Source organism: Mauremys mutica, chromosome 11 (genome assembly GCF_020497125.1).
Source record: "Mauremys mutica isolate MM-2020 ecotype Southern chromosome 11, ASM2049712v1, whole genome shotgun sequence".
NCBI lineage: Eukaryota > Metazoa > Chordata > Testudines > Geoemydidae > Mauremys > Mauremys mutica.
In genome coordinates, this window is record NC_059082.1 from 12,967,122 (window position 1) to 12,983,074 (window position 15,953).

Here is a 15,953-nt window from a genome sequence, read left to right on the forward strand (position 1 = left end):
TTGATCTTGCCGCATCTACACTGGGAGTTAGGTCAGCATAGCTGTGGCTCTCGGGTGTGAATTGTTCACACCTCTGAGTGCAGTAGCTATGTCAGCCTAACTTTTAAGTGTAGACCAGGCCTAAGTTAACTGCTCTCCCTGGCTTCCCTCTTGCTCCAAAAGGGGAATCATTGCTCCTGCTGGTGTATAGCAGTAGCCAACTACTACTCCCTCTACACCAGCTCATCTGTGCATGTTTCTGGAGTTGAGCCAAAGTCCTTCCCATTCCCCACCTCTGCTCATCCACAGGAGGAAGAGTTGCAAACTACTTTCTCCCCTCATGTAGGGGAGTAAAGGGATGATTTATACCCCATAATCTCTTCAGTGGGCTTGTAGGGCAAGAGATGATCTTGTCGATAGCCAGGGTAGCTGTCAAGATTTCTGTAAGAAATGTCTCTTCTGAGGAATTTCCCACTTGACTGTGAAACGTGTGTTTGCATTAAATTCCCAGTATCTTAAAATCATAAACGAAGCAAAACTTCTTTCAAGCTCATGTGGGCAGCTTTTTTTGTTAAAACAAATCTAAATAGGAAACACTTGCTTCTGGTTGCAAAAAATGACTTTTCAGTAGAAGAATTATTATTAATAATCAAGGAAGACATACAGTTATTACAGTGATAAATAGATGGAAGACTGGGGAGTGGATGCTTTATAAAGGATTAATTCAGCAATATTTCATATCAAGAGATCTTGTTTCAAAATGCGCTTAAGGTTCTGTTGACAACAGTGTCCATATCACAAAACTTCCTGCCCTGCCTGGAGTGTTTAAGGACTCAAATAGCAGAGGTACTTGGGGAGGCAGAGCTGTGTTCTGAAGCCCAATTCTGGAATATTAGTGTAATGCTACAGATGACAATTGAGGTGCCTGTTGGCAGTGATCCTGGTTTTAGCGATTTCTCTTCCTCACTTTTGTGAGCTCTAAAGTTACACAGTTTAAACAACAAACAAACAGAACACACAGCGATGAAGTTACTTTTAATACCCTTTGTTTTAAAGTTGTGGCACTTGCAATAAGCTTAGAAGATCACCAACTGAGATATAAAATATGAGGTTTTCCGTTGTCGTTTTCAAAGAGCAGGCCCCACTGCATGGTTCAAAATGGTCAGAATTCATGGCAGTGAGGAGACACTTTCTCCTAACACTCCCACAGTGTTTGGAAGAATCATCGATGTTGTTGACGAAGTTCCCACTGCACTTGAGGCAGCCAGTCATCTTCATTTGCAACTTCTTTTTGGTATGGACAGAGCTGTACGTTGCAAACTGATGTAAAATGAGACGAGGGGTTGCTAATCTCTGTGGGAGTTGTAGAATGTGCAGTTTGCTTCCTCTGAAAAAGATGTTCAGACATGCACTGAAGTCTAATAAAAGTATCAGCATTTATTCTTTTTGAAAAAAAGCCACAGTTATTTACAAATTTGGCAGGAGACGTTTATACAGCAGAGGTATTAAGAAAGAGAAAGTTGGGAAGTAGTTAAAGGGCCTGTAAGGTTGAAGTTTATCTTTATTTTTATTTTTAAAATATGCACTCCATGTTTCTGTAGTTAGAGGAACTTCCTCATTCTCTCTCATTTATTTTTCACTGTTTCAGAATAGTTTATTTTACAGTTTGTGCAAGCTGTATGATGTGTAAGTCTTGTCTGTTTGGATTTACAGGTTCAGTTCTGGAATGTTATCCCACTGTGTTGTGTTATAGTTTAATTGTGAGGGGATGGGTCTGATTCTAAAGCCATTGAATGAATATCTCAGGGTATGTCTCTACTACCCGCCGGATCGGCGGGTAGTGTTTGATGTATTGGGGATCGATTTATCGTGTCTTGTCTGGACGCGATAAATCGATCCGCTAATCGACGCCCGTAGTCCACCTCGGCAGGAGGAGTAAGCGCAGTCGACGGGGGCACTGCAGTAGTCGACTCACCGCCGTGAGGATGGCCAGGTAAGTCGACCTAAGATACTTTGACTTCAGCTACGCAAATAGCGTAACTGAAGTTGTGTATCTTAGTTTGAACCCCCGTGCTAGTGTAGCCCAGCCTCAGTGATTTAAGTGAGGGTTACATGAGTAACAGTTGCAGGTTCAGGCTTTTTATTTGAATTTGAATTTGCCTAGCAGTGAGTTCAATATAATTAATTTGGGTAGATGTGGGGGGCCAGGAAGGAATTTGTCTCCAGGGTATATAAGCAGGATCTTGGTGCTCTTGTGTCTTCTGTATTGTTGAGCAGAACTTATTCTTCTTCAAGTGCTTGTTCACGTCCATTCCACATTAGGTGTGCGTGCGCCACGTTTAAGGCGTTTAAGCCTAGAACAAAGAGCGTCGAGTCTGCGGACTCTGTTATCCCGACGCAGAGGGAAGCCTCGGTACTGGAGGCGAGTCAGCGCACGGTGTTAGTGCAAGGGAGCCGACTCTCTCCAGCACCCTCCAGAGACCGGCACCAGGAGAAGGCGAGCCGGCCATCGCCGAAGGCTTCCAGAAATCACCAGTCCCGGTCCAGATCTCGGGAGCACCAATACTGGTCCCGTTCCCGATCGGCAAGAAGTCGTTCGTCAACTTCCCGCCAGCACAGATCGATGGCACCACCGTGGCCTTTGCACTTGGCGTCGCCACAATCCAGTGCCGACTCGGGCCGGTACAGTTATCCGCACTGGGCACTAGATAGCAGAGAATACCTGGCTGGATGGCAACCCCAGTGGGGACTGCTGGGACACTGGCCCTTCTGGACCCCCTGGGCCTACCACCAGCGGCAAGGGGCTCCCTCCAGGGCCAGCTACTCGGTGCACCAGTCCCCTCACCGACGCTCCTCCGTGTGGGAAGCTACGGCATCCAGACCGCCTGTGCTGTCGCCGAGCAAGAGACCAGAGAAACTGGCACCGAGTCCGGTGCCGCCCCAAAGTCAGCTGTCCGGGCCCGAGCTGGAAGCCCCTACTTCGGAGGAGGGGGACCAAGGGGACCAGCAGGAGGAAGCAGAGCAGCTGCTGACCACCTCGTCATCCCTGGATGAAGCGGTGGCAGGCACAGCGGTATCAGGACCTTTGCCAATAGACCACAGAGCCCACCAAGAATTACTGCGTGAGGTTGCTCATAACTTGGGGTTACAGGCCGAGGAGATGGTGGAGCAGGAGGATCCCACGGTGGACATCCTGAGCCCAGAGGCTCCATCCAGAATAGCGCTTCTGCTTATTAAGACCATATAGTCGAACTATAAGACTATATGGCAGACCCCGGCCTCCAGCACCCCAACAGCCAAAGGTGTGGAACGCAAGTACTTCGCCCCATCAAAGGGGTACGACTTCTTGTTTTGCCACCCAAGCCCATGTTCCCTGGTAGTCTCGGCGGTAAACGAGAGAGAGCGCTATGGGCAGCAGGCCCCGGCCCCTAAGGCCAAGGAAGCGAAGCGCCTGGACCTGTTTGGCAGGAAGGTGTATTCCTCAGGGGGCCTCCGGTTGAGGATTGCTAACCAACAGGCCATCCTCAACAGGCATAACTTCAACTCCTGGGCGGCAGTGGAGAAGTTTAAGGACAGCCTCCCGCAGAGTTCCCAACAGGAGCTTACGGCGCTGGTGGACCAAGGCAAGGCTGTAGTGAAGACCTCTCTCCAGGTATCCTTGGATTCGGAGGACATGGTGGCCAAGACAGTTGCATCTGGCATGATCATGTGACACTTGGTGTGGCTGCAGGAGTCAGGTCTGCCACCTGAGGTCCAGAACTCACTCCAGGACTTCCCCTTTGAAGGGTCCGGGCTCTTTTCAGACCAGACGGATGCAAAGCCTCAAGGACTCGAGGGCCACGCTCAAGTCGCTGGGTACGCACACCCCAGCGACCCAAAGAAAGCCCTTCAAGCTGCAGCCGCCTCCTCAGCGTCACTACCAACCTCGTCCTAGGCAGGAGCCCTACCGCAGGCGAAATGGGGATAACAGGAGGTGGCGTAATAATAACAACAATAGCTCCAATAGGCCAGGCCGAAGCCAAGGCCAACATAACTCTCAGCCCGACCCTAAAACAGGTTTTTGAAGGTACGCTCGAGGACAGCATACCGGACCAATCACCGGATCCATCCCCTTGTTTCCTGGACTGCCTGTCCCGCTTCTCCCGTGCGCGGTCCAGCATTACGTCGGACCGTTGGGTGTTACGTATGGTGCAAAGCGGTTACAGGCTGCAGTTCTCCTCCCTGCCTACCTCCCATCCCCCTTCCCCATCCCTCTTCAGGGACCCTTCTCACGAGCACCTCCTGGAAGAGGAGGTTCACACGCTCCTAAAGGTGGGGGCGGTACAGTTGGTACCAAAAGACCTAAGAGGGAAAGGGTTCTTCTCCCGCTACTTCTTCATTCCCAAGGCCAAAGGAGGCCTTCATCCCATTCTGGACCTGCAAGGGCTCAACAAGTTCCTGGTCAAGGCCTGGTTCCGCATGGTCTCTCTGGGCACCATCATCCCTTCCCTGGATCCGGAGGACTGGTACGCTGTCCTCGACATGAAGGACGCATACTTTCATATCACAATCCAGTCGGCGCATCGTCAATTCCTGCATTTCACTGTGAACCACGAGCATTACCAGTTCACGGTTCTCCCGTTTGGCCTAGCTACAGCCCCACGGGTGTTCACAAAATGCATGGCGGTGGTGACGGCCTTCTTACGGAGGCAGAGGGTTCAAGTTTACTCGTACCTCAACGACTGGCTCCTGGTGGGCCAGTCCGAAGAGGAGGTTCGGTCCCATGTGCAAGTGGCCCTGACACTATTCCACATGTTGGAGCTCCTGGTCAACGTCCCCAAGTCCACCCTCATTCCAACGCAGAGAGCGGAATTCATAGGGACGGTCCTAGATGTGCTACAGGCAAAGGCAAGCCTCCTGACATCGCGATTCCTAGCCATCCAGCAAGCAGTGAACTCCCTGTGCCATTTTCCCACTACAACAGCCAGATACTGCCTGGGGCTGCTGGGCCACATGGCAGCATGCACACATGTGGTCAAGCATGCCAGACTGAAATTCAAGACGCTGCAGGCTTGGCTCGCCCGTGTATACCACCCAGGCAGAGACTTCCTGGACTTGGTAGTGACAGCCCCACGGGACGTGTTAGACTCCCTACAGTGGTGGCTGTCCCAGAGTGTGGTTTGCGAAAGCATCCCCTTTGCTGCACAGCAGCCGGACCTGACGCTTGTGACGGATGCGTCAAACCTCAGATGGGGTGCTTACCTAGGGGACCTCAGGACTCAGGGCTTGTGGTCGGGAGCAGAGCGGTCGCTCCATATCAATGTGAAGGAGCTCAGGGCAGTTTGTTTAGCCTGCCAGACCTTTCACGCCACTTTGAGTGGTCACAGCGTGACAGTTCTGATGGACAACATGACCGCCATGTTTTACATAAACAAACAGGGCGGAGCCCGCTCCTCGCCGCTCTGCCATGAGGCTCTCCTCCTCTGGAACTTCTGCATAGCCCACGCCGTTCACCTCAAGGCATCATATCTCCCAGGGGTGCGGAACGAACTAGCGGACCACCTCAGCAGGTCGTACCGCATGCACGAGTGGACGCTCAGAGTGGACGTCATGTAGTCACTCTTCCGCAAGTGGGGGTTTCCCCGGGTAAACCTGTTTGCTGCCAGGGGCAACGCCCAGGGCCTGCATTTCTGCTCATTCCAGGGCCACAGCCCGGGCTCAATAGCAGATGCATTCGTGATCCCACGGGGAGGGAAATTAAAATACGCCTTCCACCGCTTCCTCTGGTGCACAAGGTCTTGATCAAGGTGTGCAGGGACGGGGCAGCGGTCATCCTCATCGCCCCGGCCTGGCCCCGCCAGCACTGGCTCACCACGCTCCTGGAGCTGTCGGTGGAAGCCCTGGTAACTCTGCCCCTACACTGGGACCTCATCATGCAGGATGGAGGGCGGCTCCTCCACCCCGACCTGCAATCACTGCATCTGATGGTGTGGAAGCTCTGTGGTTGAACCCTTTGGAGAGCCAGTGCTCCCTCCCTGTGCAGCAGGTTCTACTTGGTAGTAGGAAGTCCTCTACCAGGGCAACTTACCTGGCCAAGTGGAAAAGGTTCTCGGGCTGGTGTGGGCCCCAACAAGTCCAGCCACGCCAGGCTCCGGTGCCCACCATTCCAGAGTACCTACTGCACCTCAAGCAGCAGGGGCTGGCCCCGTCCTCCATCAGGGTGCATCTGGTGGCCATCTCCGCCTTCCACATGGGGTTTTCAGGGGTCTCGGTGTTCTCCCACGCAATGGTGGGGCAGTTCTTTAAAGGACTGGAGAGGGCCCCTCAGTCCCCTCATGGAATCTCAACTTAGTCCTTTCTAAGCTCATGGGGCCCCCGTTCGAGCCCCTTGTACCTGCTCCCTCCTCCACCTTTCCTGGAAAGTGGCATTCCTGGTGGCCATTGCCTCAGCCAGAAGGGTATCTGAGCTGAGGGCACACACCTCGGAGCCGCCATACACAGTATTTCAAGACAAGGTGCAGCTTTGCCCACACCCCAAGTTCCTCCCAAAGGTGGTCTCACAATTCCATCTAGGCCAGGACATTTGTCTACCGGTGTTATTTCCCAAACCCCATGCGGACCCAAGTCACCGCAGCCTGCACTACCTGCATATCCGCCGAGCATTGGCGTTCTACTTGGAGCGCACCAAGCCCTTTCGTAAATCCACGCAGCTGTTCGTAGCCGTGGCGGAAAAGATGAGAGGCCTCCCGGTGTCGGCGCAACGAATCTCCTCCTGGATTACAGACTGCATTCGGGCATGTTATGACCTCGCAGGTGTTCCGGCCCCAGCAGTCACGGCCCACTTGACCAGGGCGCAAGCAGCTTCAGCGGCTTTCCTGGCACAGATCCTGGTCCAGGAGATCTGCAGAGCAGCCACCTCTTCATCTGTGCATACCTTTACGATGCACTATGCGGTCAACCAGCAGGCCTGAGAGGATGCGGCGGTTGGCGTGGCGGCTCTACGATCAATTGCTCCGTGACTCCTACCCTCCTCCGAAGGTAAGCTTGTGATTCACCTAATGTGGAATGGACGTGAACAAGCACTCGAAGAAGAAAAAACGATTACCTACCTTTTCGTAACTGTTGTTCTTCGAGATGTGTTGTTCATATCTGTTCCACCACCTGCCCCCCTACCTCTGTCGGAGTCGCCGGCAAGAAGGGACTAGAGGGGGTCGGGCCAGCGGGGGTATATATGCACGGTGTAGCGGCCCCGCCGGGTACCGCTAAGGGAAAAGTTTCCAACGCTCGTGCATGCAGCGTGCACACGCCTAATGTAGAATGGATGTGAACAACACATCTTGAAGAACAACAGTTACAAAAAAGTAGCTAACCGTTTTTTCCTTAGATTAGAATCAGGTAAACATGTGCCCTACCATTTTGCTTTAGGCCTCCATCCTTTCAGTTGCCAATTTATTTTCTATGCAATGTCTAATAGGGGAATCCAGGGTAATAATTGTCTAAGTTGCTAACTTTCTATTTGTTGCAAACTTGCTTCAATATTTGCACAACTGCAAGAACTTTCATTTGCTTTAGGAGGGACATCTGTTAACTTCAAATAATTAAATAAATTGTAGCCACCAGGTGGCGCACAGGCTGGTTCTGTTTTCATGTTCAGCTGCAACATTCATCAGAGGGGGGGGAACAAGCATAACTGCAAACAAAATGTGTTCCAGACTTCATTTGTCCTCTCAGAGGGGTTCAGTTTCCAAATTCTGCTTTGTTTTTAGAAGCATGTTGTGAGGATGCAAAATATATTATGTCAGATTTTATATATATATACTTTTAAAAATGCCTGTCTTTTCAGTACTGAGTTGTATGTGACTCTTTGATGTACAGAAACTGCCTTGTCCTCTTGAAAATACACCCTAGGGTCTCTGTCTTCTAACATTTTTTCTCTTACCATTGCTGACCTGCCATTCTCCAAATAAGTTAAATGTGCACTTCTTCCAAACTTGGATGTAAATTCTTTATTAGATTTGTAATGTTCCGGTGCAGATTTCCTTCCTCTTCTTTGGTTTTAGGAAATAGTGTTTTGTATCTCATTTGGGCAGAAATCTTAACAACACTTTTTGCAAAGTGTCATAACTTTTTAAAAGCAAAGTTTAAAACCTTGCCCTTTCCCTGTTCTCCTTCTGATGCATTTAACAGCTCCTGCATGTAGTGATCAGAAGTGGGTTTTGATTTGATTAAAAGGAAGAGGATTTTTTTTTTGCTCTCTCCTCTATTAATTCATATCAGAGCCACAGTTTAAAATATTAATATTCTGCAGTATTTCTGTAGATTGCATCATTTTCAGCGTTTCATAACTATATGGATCATGTAATTTGAAACAGATAATAATGCTGTCTGTTTTAGGCTAACCATGATTTTCTTGTCATTAAGCGGTCTGTTAGCTGGTGGGGTGGGGCGGGGGGAGGGGTTTTATCTGGAGGAGTTAGAGATCATATGATGCAGTTGAACAAGACTTTTTCTTCACTTGAAATCTGCAGCACTGGTTTTGGCTTGGATATGAAATGATTGGTTAGTTTCAAACTCTTCATCATTTCCAGATGTTTTTAATAAAGTGCCCAGAACTGTCGAATCTGTAGCCAATGGATGTAGCTGCTGATTGTTTCTGTTCTCCATTTTGAGTAACTCTCATGAAAGGAGAGCAGAAAAAGAGAGAATTACTAGCTCATTTGTTTTCTCTCTGTCTTTTTCACTGATAGTGCTGTGCATTTGGTGGTTGTATTCCTCAGCATGTATACAGTGTATATTGCCTGGGTGTACACGTGTGACTGCATGTGTCCAGGGACTGTCTGTATGTGTTAAAAATAAAGAAACGAAAGATACCAGGATACCATTGCTTTTCTTTGACTCAGCAGGAGCCAGTTTCCTGCCTCTTCCTTCTGTATGTGTATGTAAGGAGACTGGGATGTCTGGGAAATGAGATTTCCAGCCTGTGGCTGTGAAGCAAAAGCCCCACCTAAAATGGAAAGAGACTGACCGTCTCTCACGTGAGAGTGCTCATGGCAGATAATGTTGTGTGTGTGTTTTACATCGTGAAGTTTGTTGACCACAATACCTGGGAAGAAAAAACCTGGAGAAGGGACAGGAGCGTTTGTAGCCACTGCCAGGAGCAACTTAGGGAGCTTCAATTAAAAAAAATATATCCGTAAAAGAGTTGGTCACTTCACTGTACATGTGAGAGGGGAGTTCTAAGGGATTCATTGGTGACCATGCCACTGAGTTCCAGAGCCTGTGAGATCAAAGCATGTTAATCCTGAATGGAGTTCCGGTAGTCACCTCGCTTCACAGAGCTAATAAGATGAATAGACAGATATTGATCCTTTCCTTGCTCCTCTTCCTCCTGGTGCAGAAAGTTCCTGCCTGGGTATCCTCTAGTTTTTGTCCCCGGCTAGAGGTCATTGTCACTTTCTAGCCTTTAGAAAGGGTGAAGTGGCTCCTTCTAGCCTATGCTACAAATGGAGTTGCCCCCTTTAGAGGTTTGTCTTATCACATATTTTTGCCCAGATCCCACCGCCATTATTAACATGGATTGGCCTGTTCATCTGTCTCATTTGGAGGCCAAGGACCGAGTGAGCCATAATCACTGAAATTCTCTTTCATCATAAAAAGACTATAACAGGGTTTAAAAAAGGACTAGATAAATTCATGGAGGATAGGTCCATCAATGGCTATTAGCCAGGATGGGCAGGGATGATGTCCCCAGCCTCTGTTTGCCAGAGGCTGGTAGTGGGCGACGGGATGGATCACTTGGTGATTGCCTGTTCTGTTCATTCCTTCTGGGGCACCTGGCATCGGAAGACAGGATACTGGGCTGGATGGACCTTTTGTTCTGACCCAGTATGGCTGTTCTTATGCCCAGCAGCTCAAAGGTGAGAGACATTATCTGAGGCAGTCTGAAGGAGCTTGTACAGCTGCTGCATGAGTAACCCATGCTCTGTAGAGGAAGAGAAGACTTATGTGTCTCAGTGTCTCAAGAACCTGTCACGAGGAAATTAAGTTTAAAAAAAAATCACTACGTTCACTTGAAAACAATTGAAGAAAATGCCAAATGTATGAGTTGTAGATGCTGTTTGCAACACTCCATTGGATTAGAGCATCATCCCTTCACACTGCTCATCACAGCTTTCCTTATCTGAATTAACTTCAGGATTTTGTTTACAAGCAACTGTCTGGGGGACATCTGAGTTTGAGGAAATCCCTGCCTTATATGGCAGAGCCTGAAGAGCTGTCACAGACATTTGTGATTTCTTATCTCTCTGACTGCATGACTGCTGGGAATCCATCATTGGATTAAACTGGTGACTCCTGAAAGTCCCTTTTTACTGTATCGTCATATTTGGGGTATGTCCTAATACTGAAAGCGGAAGCTGCATTCACTAACAGAGAGAAAAGATTCCAGGACTGATCTCATGAGCCAGTGGATGGTGCTATCTGAAAGATTCAGGTATGGGAACCTCCTTAGTCCAGTTGGGTGAGTTGTGGAGGTGATGTTATAGGTTGCGAGGGAGAGTTTGGAACTGCTCCTGGCTGTGGAAAGCTGAAACGAGAGGTGGGGGTTGGAGATTTCAAAGGAGATCAGACACTTTCATCTTCCTGGTGGTAGCTGGTACCGAGCCACTCTGATGTGTTGAATGAGACTGCCAGTCTTCTGAGCTTGCATGGTGAGTGTACTGGTTGTGGTGGTTGATCTGATGGCTTCAGGATAGCCAGATTGGGGCGGCATTTGCAAGGCAGCTGAAAATAATAATTTACATTTTTGCGCCATATTTCACCTCAGTGTTTTACAAACTCTTTGCCTATGAGAATCAGTTTGCCCACCAGTGAAAGGCAGATCCTCTGGGGGCAGAAGCCAGTGACATGCCCCAGCAGACTTGACAACATTTGGAAGAGAGGAACTTGAGCTGCAGAAAACTCCTGCACTTGCAGAAGGGTGAGAAGAGCTCTCACATGTGGGCTCAGAGCAGATGTGACCTCTGATTTTTAAAGATGCTTCTGAAAGATCCTCATGAATTGACATGGGTGAAGCTCACTTTTCATTTATTTTGGAAGGATGCAGGGTTGAGTAGTCCCTGCCAGAATTTGAGTTTGCAGTTACAAGTAGCCTTGAACAACTAATGAGACTTAGACCACTGAGTCATTTCCTCTGGGACTGTATCAACAGCCTCAGAAATCCTCAACTATGTGCAGTAATAGAGTGAATCCCTGTCCTGGGGGACTGACCAGTTTCATGGGCCTCATGTAGAACGTCTTTCCATATCTGCAGTGGAAGGTTGATTTGATATTGCCATTACATAAAGTTCTTATTTTTCCTTTTGTGATGCCGTCTTAAAAGCTTCCTTAATTCCCATCTTCCTCTTTAGCAACAGCAGTGAGTTCTTCTGCTCTGTAAAAATCTCTGCATTTTGCAACTTAAAGTAAAGAAAGCCTTTTTCCTTTCCTCTCTCTTCTCTCTTTTAAGCAATGAGTGAGAGGATGTCTAAAGCCAGGGAAGTATGGAAACATTTTGTCCCATGAGAGGTCAGGGTGGAGTGGAAGCTGAAGGGGGCTCGGAGAGGGCTGAATCAGTTTGAAAACAGGAAACCATGTGGCAGTGTGAAATGAGGGCCCAGCTGATGTGAATGAACCATTGAGAGGAAGGGAGACTCGCTGGCTAGACCAGCGTTAGAGAGACTTAAAAACTTTGTTTAAACACACTGCTTTTCAGATTAAAACAAATGAGAGAGAATTGTATTTTTTTATCTTGTAAATATTATAACAAGCTGCTGAAGCCTTTTGCTTCTCCTGCTGTGTGCTGCAGACAGAGCAAGCACTGAAAATGGCTGGTTTCCTTTTTTTCACACGTTAAATCACAAGTTTCCATTCCTGTTTTTGAGAAGCTGTGCGCCTGAAACTGTCTCTTTTCATTCACCTGAGGCAGGGGTTGGGAGAGGGGCTGTCTTTTCTCCTGATCCTTTTCTTTAAGATGCACACTTTTACTCTTCTTCATCTCTTTCAATTAACCAAGTCCACCAAGAGGCTGCATCGAGGTGAAAGAAACGGGGTGAAAAAGAAAACCCTGTTGTCCCCCTGCTTTTTCTCTCTACAAAAAAGATGAATCATGTTCCCACAACTGCAATTAAATTTTCAAGACTCAAAGAACGCTGGTACAGCACTAAAAAGGCAAGCAGTGACGTTCCAGCTGAAATCAGGAGGGAGTGGCTTCATTTTATTTATTTTTTCCCCCTTTTGCCCTGTGCTGTCATTAGAAATTTAAACTTATTCAAGACCAATCCCTCTTGCCTGGTTAACAGTGGACTTACTTGAAAAAAGGAGTGTCTTTTTTTGTTGTTTTTCTTTTCCATCTTTAAACAGTGGAAGAAAAAGTCTATCAGTAACAGTATTTTCTTTGGATTTGAGGGCCAGACTCTTTTCTTCTTTGAATTAGACACGTTGTGTTTGAGTCTAGCCTAGGTATTTTTTTTTCTTTCTCTTGGTATGTTACACAGTTCTCGTTGCATGCATCTGGCTTTTGTTCTCGCTGTCTTTCCAGAATTTAATTTTGGTGCTTGTCTGCCATTAACATTGGCCAGAAAACTTTTTTTTATCAAATGCAGCAGGAATACTGGTGCCATCCTTACCACTTAATATTGTTTTTAATTTTCATATTAGAATAATCTCTCTAAACATATCTGTCTTGTTTGCTATAAATTCCTACGTCATCTGCATAAGTGACCCTGTGTTCTAAGAAGACTTTTATCAAACAGTCACAGCTCTGGGATTTTCTTTTTCCTGTTAAGAGAATTGGAGAGGCTGATGTGATTCCAAGAACGCTGAGATGCAGGGACTTCTCTGAGCACATATGTGAGAGATTTGGACTGTACGCATTACCGAGTTTATCCTGGAGTTAATGGTGGGCTCTGCTCCTTGCGTTTTACCTCTGTTTTCCTTTTTTTGGACAAAATGTACGAACGACACAAGAGGCGGTACAGCCTGTGTGATATTTCCAAGGTGGACAGGACTGTAGATGTTGTGTTGTTAAAGGTACAGTATTGTTTGTTTACACTTCCTATTCATTAGTGCTGCTTACTCATCTTGGATTCATTAATCTACTCCCTGCTGTAAATGCACCCCAGAAAGCCAGATTTCTTGTGCCGCCTTTGAAAGGGGGAGCAGGTGGGAGGCAGCTATCAGGAGGTGACTGTGCAGCTTTTAGATCTTGAGTAATTATTAAAATGATATAACTTCAAGTGATTTTGCTCTTACTGTGACCGATACTTTGAGTGGTGATAGAGACATACTGTTAAATATGCCTTTTTCAAGTGCTCTGGCTGGCTGTCTTTTCTCCTCTATCGAAATCATTAGTGGTACTACAAAGATTTTGCAAACTTCCCAAGGAGATGTGTTGAGCCTTCCTGTATTAAGCTGCTTTTGAACTAAAGATGTTTTTACCCGCTGGTCCTCTGCACTTCACCTGGAAGACTGTGGGTTCAGCCCAAAAAGGCATGGTAGGTTTTTTTGTCAGTGCTGCATGGCTCTGGCTGTTGGTTCTGTATAAAGCTTTTCTATTTTGGCGGAGAGGGAGAGGGGTTGGTTTTTTTTGTTTTGTTTTGTTTAAATGTTTGTTTTGTCTTAAAATGGGTGGAAGAAAGCCTCAAATGCCTCTTGGCTAATTGTCCAGGGCTCTCTTCTCCAATCTAAAATTAGTAAGTACTCCACCAAACGGTATGGTGGCAATCTGGGAATGTTCTGTCACTGTAATAGCTCTGCTTGGAGCTTGAACAGTTTCCTGGCACAGCGGGTGGAAATGGGAAGGCAGCCCAACTAACTTCATAACACTGCCTGACTTTGATATCTTAACTCATGGAGGAGAATCACCTTTTTGAAACTGGAGGTGGTGGGGTGCTAGATGGGTAGGTGTCTCCTGCTGCATGGTTGCATGGCTAGTTTTGTTAGTCACACTTTATGGCTCCTAGAGTCTTTTTCCCTTTCTGTATGTCAGAGGTAAAGATGGAAAAACTACAATTTTTTTTCAATCCAGAATTATAAGCAGTGTAGTTATTTTTTTTCCATGTTATGTCTTCCCAAACGATTCCCTGACCCATCCCACCTGCACTAAGATCAGCCTGGCACTTGCCAACTCGCATTCACCTATAGATGGATTATTATTTCTGGCTCCCGGCACTTAATGTGTTCTTCCCCCACCCTCAAAAAGCCTTTGCTGGTTTTCTTGCCATATTAGATTTGGTGAATTGTTTTCTAATACTATCTTTAGTTATTCTGATTACAAGAAACTGGAAGCCCCTGCAATGCAATCTCTAGACACCCCTCTGAGTCATAGACAAAATAAATGTGCAGACACGTTATACAAACAGTGCTTTAGTTGTGGTGTTGAATGGTCCCCTATAATAGACAGGAAGCATTGTTAACCCCCTGACAGATTCAACTGTTTACATAAAAAGCACAGTCTTTTTGGAAGCTGTTTGTCTGCCTAGACTGAACTGTTATTTGCTATGATTATAGTGAATTAGTATTTCTGAAGTCGTCAGTTCCCTAACTTAATTTTTGTTAAGAAAAACTTAGAATTTATAACAAAATATGTCTCTTGTGAAATCACCCTCATGTTTTTCCAATCAGCTTCCAACACTGGATGATACTGATTGTTCCTGAAAATAATTCAGTGTGTGTGTGGATGCTGTGCTAATTCAGGGAACATAGAGACACAAACAACTGGGAATTACAGTAACATTTACCTTGTTTTTCAGTGCTTCATGTTTTAATCTGTCATCTATAACACAACCTGGGCTAGTTTTAGAGATGTAGGAGCCCCCATGCAATACCAGGCAAAGTCAATGGCAAATCTGCTGTTGACTTTGATGAGATCTGGATCAGACCTTTAGGCAAGGAGGGCTTTTTTAATTAAACTATTTATAGAAGGAAGGAGGACTCTCCCAAGTAATTATTTTGGTTTGGGTGGGACACTGTTTCCTTAGCCTCAGGTGTCCAAAGGTCAGATATCGATAGATAAATTAAAGCAAGCAAACAAACAAAAATACCCTTCAGTAATAAGTCTGCCTTTGAAATCATGGTGAAGCAGATAATAAGAGAGCGAGTAGCTTTTATGTTGATGCATTGATTTGATTCTCAGAGGACTCATGAATCAAGGGCTGTCAATAATGCATTTGGTGTGCCCTTAACCCTGTATTTTTTTAGGTAGGTGATCTTGGTGAAATCAGAAGTAAAAACAGCTGGTAGGGGAATATCACTGGGATAAGCTCTGAACACAGGAGAACTAATGCTGTTTTAGCTTCAGAATATAAATGACGTTGTATTTGCATTGGTTGCAATCACTTATAGGTAAAGTTGCAAAATAATTTCAGTTATAACTGATTATTTTTACATGCTCATAACTTTCTTAAGGATTCAACTTTGGAGCTGAATTGTTTCATGTTTAGACTGCCTGAAGCTTTTTTTTTTTTTAAGTTTGAATCAATACCCATCAGCCATTTTGGGGTTGAGAGGATACAAATAATTTCCCCCATCTGTTTTAAAAAATAATCTGACCTCCTTTTTCTGGGGGCAACTCAAAAATTCCTAGCGTTTGAAATTTGGGACCAAAACCTCTTCCCTACTATATGGTCCTGTTCTGTCATTGCAGCAGCATAGAGATTATAAAGCTGGTTTAACTGGCTACAAGGAGATTCTGACAGTATATAGGAAGTCCTGGATGGCATAGAGCTGACATAGTGATTCTATGCCACCCTCCTTTCCCTTCCACCCACCCTCTATGCCACACCTGTCTAGGAGATGTAGGAGAAGGGGAGTGGTCAGAGTGCCTCTACGATACTTGTATCTCCACCTGCCTGAATGGCTTATTATGGTTCTAGGCAGCAAGGTGTAACTTAGGAACGCTCTGGTCCATCTCTGAGTTACTCCAGGAACCAGCCCTGCCAGCCAAGAATCAGGGAGCC

General features: G+C 46.6%; 1 protein-coding gene across 2 annotated transcripts in view; it reads left to right on the forward strand.

The window, feature by feature from the left end:
- The first annotated feature begins 1,827 nt into the window (after nt 1-1,827).
- Nucleotides 1,828-15,953, forward strand: part of AKAP13 (A-kinase anchoring protein 13) — a 123,163-nt gene continuing 109,037 nt past the window's right edge. The window contains exon 1 of one of the 2 annotated variants that reach the window (XM_044978947.1): nt 1,828-1,972. Coding sequence is in view for 1 of the 2 variants with exons in the window: in XM_044978946.1 (XP_044834881.1) it covers nt 12,946-13,026 (81 nt within the window). In the remaining variant the exon portion in view is untranslated. Of the gene's footprint in view, nt 1,973-12,930; nt 13,027-15,953 lie in introns of those variants that run through there. The other variant, XM_044978946.1, reaches the window with a different exon arrangement.